The sequence below is a fragment of the Epinephelus moara genome, chromosome 7, assembly GCF_006386435.1.
Source record: "Epinephelus moara isolate mb chromosome 7, YSFRI_EMoa_1.0, whole genome shotgun sequence".
Lineage (NCBI taxonomy): Eukaryota > Metazoa > Chordata > Actinopteri > Perciformes > Serranidae > Epinephelus > Epinephelus moara.
The window spans coordinates 8,593,423-8,605,517 of record NC_065512.1 but is presented as its reverse complement, the minus strand read 5'-3'; the positions used below and the strand labels follow the sequence as shown (position 1 = coordinate 8,605,517).

The 12,095-nt window shown below is 39.9% G+C and overlaps 1 protein-coding gene across 1 annotated transcript; it reads left to right on the top strand.

Annotated features, from left to right (window-relative positions):
- The first annotated feature begins 2,372 nt into the window (after window positions 1–2,372).
- On the top strand, window positions 2,373–10,393 carry LOC126393241 (CD209 antigen-like protein E). Its single transcript, XM_050049239.1, has 7 exons — window positions 2,373–2,489; window positions 2,870–2,981; window positions 3,058–3,156; window positions 4,585–4,743; window positions 7,366–7,508; window positions 9,383–9,486; window positions 10,088–10,393. Exons 2-7 carry the CDS (start codon window positions 2,909–2,911, stop codon window positions 10,221–10,223), a joined length of 714 nt encoding a protein of 237 aa, XP_049905196.1. The 5' UTR covers window positions 2,373–2,489; window positions 2,870–2,908; the 3' UTR covers window positions 10,224–10,393.
- Window positions 10,394–12,095: the final 1,702 nt, after the last annotated feature.

The window sequence follows — 12,095 nt, the reverse complement described above, 5'->3', positions numbered from 1 at the left end:
CTGGCCTGGGAACACCTTGGGGTCCCCCAGGAGGAGCTGGAAAGTGTTGATGGGGAGAGGGACGTCTGGGGTGCTTTGCTCACCCTGTTGCCCCCATGACCCGGCCCCAGATAAGAGGATGAAAATGGACGGATGAATATTTTGACTTAAAATTCCCTGTTTTTTGGTGGCACAGTCCTCGCTAGGAACACAGCAATGTCTCAGTAAAAAAAAGTACTGCCTTTCGTGGCACTTTCCCTGGTGGGAACACAGCGATGTGTCCCTAAAAACACAACACTCGCTAAAAAACAGATTTTACTGTTTGTTGGTCTCAAACAGTGGTCTGCAGCTCGGCAGGTGTGTAACCTATGTGTCGCGCTAATTGTCATGAATTTGGTTTATTGTGGAACCAGTAACTGTTTCGTCCTTATCATGATTAGCCTGATAATGGGTATTCACCATTGTTTCATCACAATCAATGATAAAAAAACAACGTACATCCCTCTTCTAACATATGGGATTTGATTGGCATGCTGCCATTAAATAGACTTAACTTCTCTTTAAACTGTCAGCAAGAGAGCAAGTTGCATTTCCGAAAAAGGTCTTGCTAGTTGTTTTTGCAGAGCCATGAAAAACCAAATCACCAAAAAGGCTGCAACTAACGATTATTTTACTATCAACTAATCTACTGATTATTTTTAGGATTAAGTGTTTCGTCAATAAAATGTCAAATAAAAAAAAAACCCAGAACTCAAAGTGAGATTCTCACTTTGCTCCTCATGTCTGACCAGTGGTCCAAAACCCAAAAGACTCTTAATTTCCTCTCACAAACGACCAAGAAAGCAGCAAATTCGCACATTTACGGAGCTGTAGCCAGCAAATGTTTGACTTTTTTGCTTGAAAAGTGACTGAAACGATTCATCGCTTATCAAAATAGTCGATGATTAATTTTCTTTCAATGGACTAATCAACTAATCATCCTTCTGTTGCCCCTGTAACGACGAACCAACCACGCTCCGATGCGTTTTCTCTTACCTTGGAGCTCACTGCAATCTCCATAAGGTAAGACACTTTTTTTTTTCTTTAGTGGATTAATCCAGCACGGACTCAGTTGCAGAGGTGTTTGAAAAGTTAATTTTGACTTAGAAGTACTTGCATTTAATGGTAAATTAAATTTGGGAATGTAAATAAATATGAAATGACAAGTAATGCCTGATTTTTATTTATCTTAGGGACTCTAATAGGGGTCCTGGTGGTTTCCTGTTTAGAGGTCATTTAAAGCCTGCGATGCATTTTGAAAAGAACTTGAGTGATTTTTTTGTAGCGCTTTATCGTCGGCAAGTTTCCTGACGATGTTTCAACTCTCATTCAAGAGGCTTCTTCAGCTCAGTTCAGTTTCAAGAAACTCAAGTTGCCTACAATATAGCACTTATGATTACCATGACCTGGATGACTGAGAATCTTCACCAACATGTTGCTGAACATTTTGGGAAGAATGCCCTTCGACTGGTACAGGAATTCGAAAGAATATCTATTACAGGAACCACCTGTGCTTCAATTTGAAATGCAGGCAACATGGGATGATTCCTAACATCCTTGGGTTTCATCATGAAAGGACACAGGGCTGCAGCTATCCTTCAGAGGGCTCGGCATCAGCTGCTCAATGAGAGAGAGCGAGACAGATTCATTTCACCATCGATGCACTTGAATCCAAGACTGAACAGATATTTGAAGAACTGATTACCCAGTGAAGTCCTTGAAGATGTCTCTGAGTTTGTTGAGAGGGCACAGATGTCGCAACACACCAGGGGCAAGGAACAACAGACACGGAAATTCCTTACACTATAGTCTCGTCAGAACAGCCACAACCTGGAGAAATTAGTACAGCAACACAGCACATCTGGACATACATGAGAAGTGGTTGAAAAACTTATCAGACAGAGAGCTTAACAACTTTGCTGCAACACCAGAACAGAAAACGGAAGTAGATCTCACATGGAAGGATGTCAGAGGAGACAGTCTACCCTTCTTAGACCGTGCAGTGCACACTGAAGAATACAAAAGCCTTAATATTGGAGTGAATGGAAAACTTACACACAGACCAGTACCTGTCGTTTGACTGGACAACCCACTGCAGCACAAGCTGGGGGTCATCAGAACCCTGAACCATCGGGCTGAAAACGTGTCCACGGGGACAGAGGGGAAGGTGAAGGAACAGAAACACATCAGGGAAGAACTAAAAAATCTTGTGACTACCCTAACCAAGACCTCAAACAGACCAAGAACAGATGGAGAGGAAGAGACACAAGCTCAGAGGTTACATGTGACCTCAACGACTCTAAGGGTTCACACCCACACAGAGTTTAAAGCCTGCAACTCTGCACCAGCCCGTTAGAACTGGAGAAGCCTCTTGAATGAGAGGTGAGACGTCTTCAAGAAACTCAAGCAAGTCCAGCTGCCTACGATAAGATTACTACGACCTGGATGACTGAGAGTCTTCACTGATTAAGGTGATTACAGTGTCTCTATCATATTTGTTTATGTGACTATCATTGCAGTGGTCAATCAGTCAATCAGTTTTATTTATAAAGCCCAATATCACAATTCACAATTTGCCTCACAGGGCTTTACAGCANATTTAGAGCTTTATAAGTTAACAGTAGGATTTTAAATTCAATTCTGGATTTCACAGGGAGCCAGTGCAGAGAAGCTAAAACAGGAGAAATATGATCTCGTTTCTTAGTTCCTGGTGTAGAACTTTCAGTGGTGGATTACTTTTGTCCGAGCTGCATTCATCACAAGCAAAACTCCTGACTTCCTCTTTTTAAAAAAAACAGACAATAATCAACAGGAGTGTCATCATTTACATGTTCTGTATTCTCTGCTGCAGAGCTGACCTTCAGGGAAATAGCCGGCATCCTTGTGAGCGATGGAGGAAATCTATGCCAATGTTGAAAATGCCAAACCTGTTGACCCGAGACCTTCAACAGCGCAGACGACAGGTGAGAATGTGAACGGATGTTTATTATCATTACTGTTGTATTGTTGACTGTGTTTACTGGTGTTCTCTGTGTTCAGGTACCAGGAGCTCAGAGAGATTTCCTGGAGCTGTTGTTCCCTGCCTGGGGCTACTCAGTGTTCTCCTGCTGGCTGGGCTCATCGGCCTCAGTGTCTACTGTGAGTCTGCTTTTTTTATTCAAGTTAATGTCAGTTTGAAGTTGTGATTTTTCAGGAGCAATATTCTGCGCTGAGAGATGCACCCAAATGTTAGTCAGCTTTCTTGATTTTTGTCAATTATTTTACTTACCTTTTTAGAGTCTGTCTTGAAAAGCATCACAAAATATAATTGAATATTGACCTCATTTTTTGTTTTGTAAATACATTTGTAATGAAGATGATTTTTTCCAGCCTGATAAAAAGTCATAGTCAAGCAGCTTGCTTCCAGCAGATTATTTACTTTAAATTCTACTTTAGAGATGAGTTTTCAGTATTTTCTTCTGCCTGGTGCTTGTTAAACACTGTAGCATAATGCACATTTTCATTTCTATTTTATTTTATTTTATTGCTTTATATTCACATACTTTTTATTCATACTCTTTTTTTTATTTCTTATAATTCTCTATTCTTTATATTGGAGCGACTGTAACAAATCACAATTTCCCTCGAGGATCAGTTAAGTATTTCACATTCTGATTTCTGACTCTGAAATTTGTACAACCTAAGCTGAAAGGTTGTGAAAGTCAGTAAACTATAATAGTTAATAAAAGTATTGAAACTGTGCCATTTTGAAAATATATATACAAAAATCTGACATGTTTTTTCATTAGATTTTACAAAATAAAAACACACTGATCCAAAAGATTTTTTAATGTAGAAACATAAACAAAATATTTCTTAACACTCCATTATTTAGTTTTTGGGATATGCTCATTTTTATGAGCAGAGTGAAAAAGCCTTGTGACGGATTTATCAATCATTCCTCTGCGCTGCTTCACGTTTTTGCACTACTTGTAACGTAGCACAATGACGTGAACCATGACACAAAAGAAAGAAGCTGCAGTTTTCTGCTGCAAAAAGAATGAATGCTCTTGCTATTATGGTTTTTATTTTACATCAATATGTAAACTGATAGACTATCACAGGGCTGACACATAGAGACAGACAACCATTCACACTCACATTCACACTTACGACCAATTTAGAGTCACAGTCACAACTTCTGTTTTTACAGTTTCTGGCTGTGATGAAGGGTGTAATTTTGGTGATTCTTTTAAGGACGACGTGCCTTTTAAACATGCTGTCAGGTTTCGGGGTTCAGGGAGAAATAAATACAAAATACAACCATTTAAAGTTGTACGTCCCTCCCCAAAACCAAAATGAAAAACAAGTCCCTTAAAAAATTATTTGACATGCCCCCGTCAATTTGCACCATCCTGTCCTCTCTCATTAATAACTGTTAGGGACCAAGCAGTAACCAAAATGAATGGAAACTACAGCTAAATACAACCCAAAACTAGCTGAACCCAAATCAACATCTTTTATGACCTTAGGGCAGAATTATGAAATATTTTGACTAACATCAATATAAATCTTGCTTTATTTCAGACTTTGACTTCGCCCGTGATTCATCTGCAGTTTTATCTTCTATCAAAGCGAACCTGACTGAGCGTCTCCAGGCCAGTAATGAGGAGAGAGACCTGCTGAATGCCACCCTCACAAACCTGACTAAAGAGTTGGACAGGCTCCAGACTTTGTCCAAACAGAGTGAGTGTTTGCCTGTGTGTGTTCTGCATGAAGGTCAAGAGCCACCACAGCGTCATGTATAGAAAACCATGGTTATATTCTACTTTTAACTCTGTAAACTCTATGTACAGTCCGTTTGTCTTGTTCCAATAACTTAATTTCAGCCACTCAGTTTATGTAAACATGAATTTATTTATGCATGAGGCACCTTTTCCATCTAGAAGTCTTATAAGCATCTGTATTAAAGCTAAAAGCCAGAGTTTAGTCCATGTTATGTTTAAAAGAAGCACTGTGTAGCAATTAATGACATCTAGCAGTGAGGTCTGCAGATTGTAACCAGCTGAAACTACTCCCATGTGCCAAGCAGGAACTCCCTGTTAGGATTCCTTCAGTGTTCATTGTTCAGGACGTTTTAACCATCAGCTGAACTATCTGCAGAGGTCTCCTCCTCTCCAAAACAAACGGACCAGATGATTAAAAATGGTTAAAACAGTGACTGAAGCAGTTTCATGTTACAAATCAGTGTTTCTCCTCCACGGTTTGGCTGATCGGGGACCTACCTACTGCTAGCCCAGTACCTGCTAATGTGCGCTCACCTTTTTATGCCTCTGAGCCAGCAACAGCCTTGGCTGGAGTAATTTGAATTGAATTTGGTGGTCACAGGTCAAAGGCCACTGTGACCTGTGATACGCGATATTTCAAGAAGGCCTTGAGGGAATTTCCTCAAATTTGGTGCAAACGTCCACTTGGACTTAGAATCAACTGATTAGAATGAGGTAATTGAAGGTCAAAGCAGCCATGTTTTCACAGACATAGATGTAAACGATAACTGCAACTTGATGGGTTCTTGGAGGCATTCAACTGTGAGGCGGTAATTCTACTTAAGTCAGGACCACTTCAGTCAAAGAAAACTATTTCCATTTGCAGTATTATATGTGGCAGTATGGCTCTGTTCTGGGGCCTCTCTGCCTTCCCTAGGCCACAGAAAGCCTGAGGCGGAGAGAGCACACCTCCCTGCCCTTCCATGCGTCTACATGGAAAGCCTAAGGCAGGGAGAGCAGCAGGAATGACCCACCAGGAACAGAACAGGGAGAGCAGCAGGAATGACCCACCAGGAACAGAATAGAGCATCAATGACAAACAGAAATGACACTGATAAGTCAGACACAACTTGAAAAGGAGGAGCTGGGGTGGAGGCGGGTTGCAAAGCAGCTTGCAGATGAAGCAGCAACAGTAGGCAGGCCAGAGCAGTTTAAATAGGGCGCCCTGAATGAGATCCACCAATTGGTTGCATAGACAGGAATCATGTGATCTATCAGCTGACTCCCTTCCATCAATCAGCTGATCGGACTGTTTGAGATCAGCTGATGTAGCTGGAATGTGAGCTGAGCTTGACATGTCCTGCCTGATCTAATGCTATCTTTTCTGATGACATAAGATCCAGACATTGAGACGTCCACTATAAAACAAACAGACCAGGTGATCAAATACGGTAAAAACACTGAATAAAGAAGTTTCACGTTACAAATCAGTGTTTCTCCTACTCTGTTCAGCTCATCGGAGACCTGCAGCTAACTTAGCAGCTGCTAACGTGTGCTCACTATTTTTCTCTAAGAACTCAAGGTCCAGACAGACCCAGGGATTTAAACCAGGAAAAAACGCTGCATAATGCAGTTTCACATTAAAACGTCAGTGTTTTTCAAACGCTGCTCAACACGTAGGGGCTTCTAATTATGGTAGCCGATGTGAAAGCACACATTTCCCTGTCTAGATCCAGTGTTGAACAAGGCGGTACACTGCCTATGTAGATATTAACGGTTCATTCTAAGGTAACAAAATCACAAAAGTTCGTATTTTCAGGTGATTATACACCAACAAAAACACACTTATTATGTTATATTCCATTTCTGCCAATATATACTTGTAAATCCTACACACTGGACCTTTATGTGGCTACTGTCTCTGCATGAACAGTTGTTAAAGTATGCAGCTAAGTCATAACTTCCAGTGTGAACAAACGTCTTTGCTTGAACAGTTCCCCAAAAAACTCTCTATACATAAAAGACTTTCACTTCCTTTTATGACTGTGATAAATTGACAGTACAACTTCTTCATATTGTGACTTCTAAGTTCCACTATTTTCACTTTTGCGGGATTCTTTTTTCATATCGCCTTCCTTTTTGTTCCGATGTGTCACATCAGTAATACTGTAAGTAAATGGTCATTTTATTTAATGAGTGATCTGAGAGGTAATGTAGTGTGAGGAGTCACTACAGATCCTTCAAACAAGGCAGAGTGAGGGGAGTTTATTTATTGTCATATGCACAATAGTTACAGAGAAGCTGATGTAGGTGATGAAAATCTTAAATCTCAGGCTCCCTCCAACAAAAATCATTAAATATGTGTAAAAAGAAAATCATGCAAAAGGGCATGAAATGTCTATAGAATATAAAATATGTTTGTGGCAGACAGTAATTGCAACATGAATAAACTATGATATAAACATGATGAATTACATGTATATGTGTACTGAGAGCGACATGAGTCTAAGCAGGAAGTCACACAGCCTCCAACTTCTCTAATAGAACGTAGGACGTGGGTCTTGTCTGATCTTTAATGTCTTTTGTTTGATGCATGTTACAGAGAAAACCTGTCCAGCAGAGTGGAGGATGTTCAGCTGTGTCTGTTATTTCCTCTCCACTCGGTCTGATTCTTGGGAAAAAGGCAGGCAGGACTGCAGAGACAGAGGAGCAGATCTGGTCGTCATCGACACTTTAGAAGAACAGGTAGGGTGTGTGCTTCTTTATCCCCTGACCAAAAACGTTATCCCAAGGAAAATGTTCAAATCAGTCTATATGGATATGGATATAGATATAGATATAGATATAGATATAGAAGACCGGCAGTTCGATCACCGGCTTCTCCAGTCTGCATATCGAAGTATCCTTGGGCAAGATACTGAACAACAAATTGTCCTAAGTGGCTGTTCAGTCGGTGTATGCGTGCGTTTAAGCTGAATGGCATGTGGCACCTTGTATGGTAGCCTCTGCCACCAGTGTATGGGTGTGTGAATGGGTGAATGTGACATGTAGTATTAAAGCATCTTGAGTGGTCGGAAGCCTAGAAGGGCGCTATACCAGTGCAGGTCCATTTATTACTATCGATAATGAAATTCATTTTTAAAGCCGCAGTGTGTAGGAATTTCTCCCATCTAACGTTGAAATCGTATATTGCATTCAAACGGATAGCGCACTCTAGCGCTTACTTTTTTCAAACGCATATTGCAACTACGGTAGCCGCTGTGTACCAAAAAGCAAGATAGTGAATTATAATTATATTATATACAAGTTAGTAGTGAATTAACAAATGTTCCCAAAGTAATAATATTGCTCTATGACACTGTGTGATCCTCAGAGTGTGCAAGCATGAACTATGTACTAATTAGTCGGGTTACATTATTCATTTATATTTTGATCTTTATCTGCATCGGTAGGGAGAGGGAGGGAGCGAGGACAGAGAGGCAGAGGATTGGTAGGAGTTAGGCGTGGAGGAGGAGGAGGAGGAGGAGGAGGAGAGCGACAGTCAAGACCATGACGACTTCAGCGTCCCTTTTAAAACCTTTCTCTTTCAGCAGCTCTCTCCACCTGGGAAAAGGCTACCCCGATGTTGACCCTCGTTTTTTGAAGTCACCGGTCACGTTGCCTTTTGATTCCCTTTTGTGCTTTCTTGGCGACGAAGGATTCCGTCTCCCGTGATGCTGCATATACATGATTCTGCATTACGCTCAAAGAGTGGGACTTTGTTATGCTGCAGTAGTGCAGGCTTTCAAATTCGCTGGGATAGTCGCAAAGCGCCTCTTGCTCCTCTCCTTCAGCTTCTCAGTCAAACAGCGCTGGCCTGGCTCTCAATGAAAACTCAGAAGGCGGGGCTATTCCCTGGTAGTGCTATGTGTCCCTTGCTGGCGGATGTATTTTCAAGATGGCGGTACGTTAAGGAACCCCCCAACAATGTACAAACAAATCCGAAATTCTCCTTTTACGAAAAGAAGTCAGATTATTGGTGGAGGTAATAACACACCAATGATGACATATTTATGAATGCAGACATTGATTTTTGCCAATAAACAACTGAAAACGCTACACGCTGTCCCTTTAATATTTACCAGGAGAAAAAGGTTGAATTTAACCGCTTTACTTTTAATTTAAAAACTTAACTTACCAAGGTACACGGGTAATAATTTCAATATTAAAACAACAATGAAAAACACACACAAATAATAAACAAATATAAATAATGATAAAGAAATGATCTCACCCCAAATAAGGAAAGCAAGTAAAATGAAGGTTAAGGTAGACTGACTTAACATCAATAAGAGACAATGAATAAACAATTTCTTGAGCTAAACTAAAATTTTACAAAATTTGTGCACTGTGAAAGTATTCTGTAAATGTAGAAAAGAAAACTAAATCAACGTGATATCTGTAAGATGTAATAAGAGATAAAAACCTCTAAAATGTAGTCAACAAAAGTACGTCTACACTGTGGAGCTGCTACTTTTACTTAATTAAAAAAAATCTGAGCACTTTAATCCCCACAAACTGCATTCATGATATAATTTAAATTAAAATTTAAGCGCTCTCATATCCTTTATCTTGAACAGGAATTCATCACTCAGATCATTAGGAGTAACACCTGGATCGGTTTGAATGACAGAGACAAAGAGGGCACCTGGATGTGGACTGATGGGACTCCACTGACTGAGGGGTAAGGCTTACATTACCTTATATTAATATAGATGCATGTGCAACTTTTGATGTATGATACCAAGTTTATTATTTTATTTTATGACTGTCTAAATCAGTGGTTCCCAACTGGTGGGTCACAGTCCAGAAGTGAGTCATGGGTCCAATACCAAATGGACCGCAAGTGACTCATAAATGTGTCAGGTTTGTTAAAAACACACTTTATTTTGAAGGACAGTGAATTTTCAGCACAGAGCTTTTATTTTGAGGTGCTGTTTCCTGCTGTAGAGTGAGAGACTAACAGGTAGCTACATGACAGAGACAGCAAACTAGCTCGACTCAAATATGACGCTGAATATATTAAACTGTGTGGACCTTGAACTCATGACTGAGGAAAAAATCTGGACCCCGTGGCTGCACCAGTTGGGAACCACTGGTCTAAATAATAACTGTAACATTTCTTGACATGAAGAATTAAACTCATTTATTGGAAGCCAAAAACCCACTTTTTATTTCACCAGAAAAACTTTAAGCTTCATTTGTTTTGTTTTGTTTTGTTTTTGGGCTCCTGTGGAAAATTGAAAAATCCTGTAAAAATTCACTTGCTTACTGACCTCCCATAGGTACTGGAGAGGCTGGCCTGATAACTGGCGTGAAGAGGACTGTGTAGAAATCTTAGCTGGCAAGAAGACGAGAGAAAACTGGAATGATTTGCGATGTGATACCTCTAAGCCATGGATCTGTGAGAAAATGCCGTAGCATTTAAACCTGTAGTTGGTAAAATAACATTTTGTCATATTTGCTAAAGCTGTCACTGTATCCACACAGTCCACACAATCATGTTCCTCTGCCTTCTTGTACTGCGTCTAATGCCATTATTGCATGTAAACAAAACCAAGAAGAGTCGGTCATGTCAATCACTGCTCGTGACCAGCGGTCAAATTAGGCAGATTAAATATGGATCAAGATTGTTTGACTGCATTGCCTTTTTCTCACCTCAAATGTTTTCTCAATCATATTAACCCTATATACTGTATAACCATAACCCTATCGTTTCATTTAATTTATTTGGTGAATTTGATCATTTTGATGACTGGGATGCAGAAGAGAGGTAAGAGAATGAAAAGAAAAGAAAAGGGAGAAACGGCACAAGGAGTCGCGGGTCTACACCAATCACAGCCTCCGGAGCACAGCTGTAGGTCGGCTCTCTGACGCCGGCCTGGAAACTCGTCAGATCATGACCGTCACGGGACATCGGTGTGAGAGCAGCCTGCAGGCTTATTGGGCCCCGTCAGCGCAGGAGAGACGAGACTGGAGCAACATCTTGTCGTCTCCAAATGTCCCAGCAAGCAGTGCTCAATCTGTCAGTCTCCGTCCTTCAAATGCCACTATGATGGACATACCCATATCACTTTCAAATGTCACTATTAATGGTAATGTAGGCCTAGTATTTAATTTTAAATAAGAAGAAGAAGAAGAAGATTTATTTATAAAGCACATTTCATACAGAAAGCAACACAATGTGCTTCACAGAAGACATGTATAAAAACATAAAATATGAGCACATATTTACAAGCACGCAAACAGACAACAAACAAGAACATGAATGTATGCAAGCATACATGGATGCATCTTATTTAAAGTGCATAGTGATTCTAGTATTTAGTGACAAAAATAAATAAATAAAAAATAGGCCTACCAATTAACAGGCTAGTTAAAAACAGTGGTAAAGAGAAATGTCTTAAGTTTACTTTTAAAAGAGCTCAGTGTTGGCGCATTTCTGACATTGCTTGGAAGGGCATTCCATCTGCTAGGAGCACATGGAATGCCCATTGGCTCATATGGCACAAGTAATTCTTTAATATAGTTTGGGGCAAGGCCATTCAGTGCCTTATAGGCTGACCAAAAGTCCCCTTTTGCCCGGACATGTTATTATGTTGTAATATAATTATTATTATTTTGTAATATAACTGAATTTTCTATCCATACATATACATTTTAAATATATTAAAATGATAAGGCATCTTTGAGTAAACTGCGAGTATCATTTAAGTAGGCTATGTCGTGGCCGGCCGAGTGTCCTCTTTTTTGGAAATCAAAATATGGTCACCCTACCTTATAGGCAATGAGAAGAATTTTAAATTCAATTCTGGCCTTCAATGGGAGCCAGTGTAAGGACTGAAGAACTGGGGTGATGTGTGTATATTTCTTACTTCTGGTTAAAATACGTGCAGCAGCATTTTGAATACCTTGCAGTCGTTTGATGTTTTTTTGAGGGAGTCCGGAAAAGAGGCTATTGCAATAATCGAGTCTGCTTGTTACAAATGCGTGAACCAGTTTTTCAGCGTCTGAATTTGTCAGAAAGTAGAAAACAATCGTTAATTTGTTAATGTGTTTATATGATTTAATCTCGACTACTAGATTATATGCTTATGAATTAGGCTATCTGTTGCAATTAAAAACGATTTTGACTAGCCTACTATTTGGATGTTGATCATTTGAAACAAATTTTCTTGGGCCTATAAATGAACACCAATGAATCATGAAAGTAATATCTCAAGTTTTTTTTACACATCGTCCTCAGAGTCTGTAACACACAAGCGGTAAGAAGTGCACTGGCTTTCTGAAATA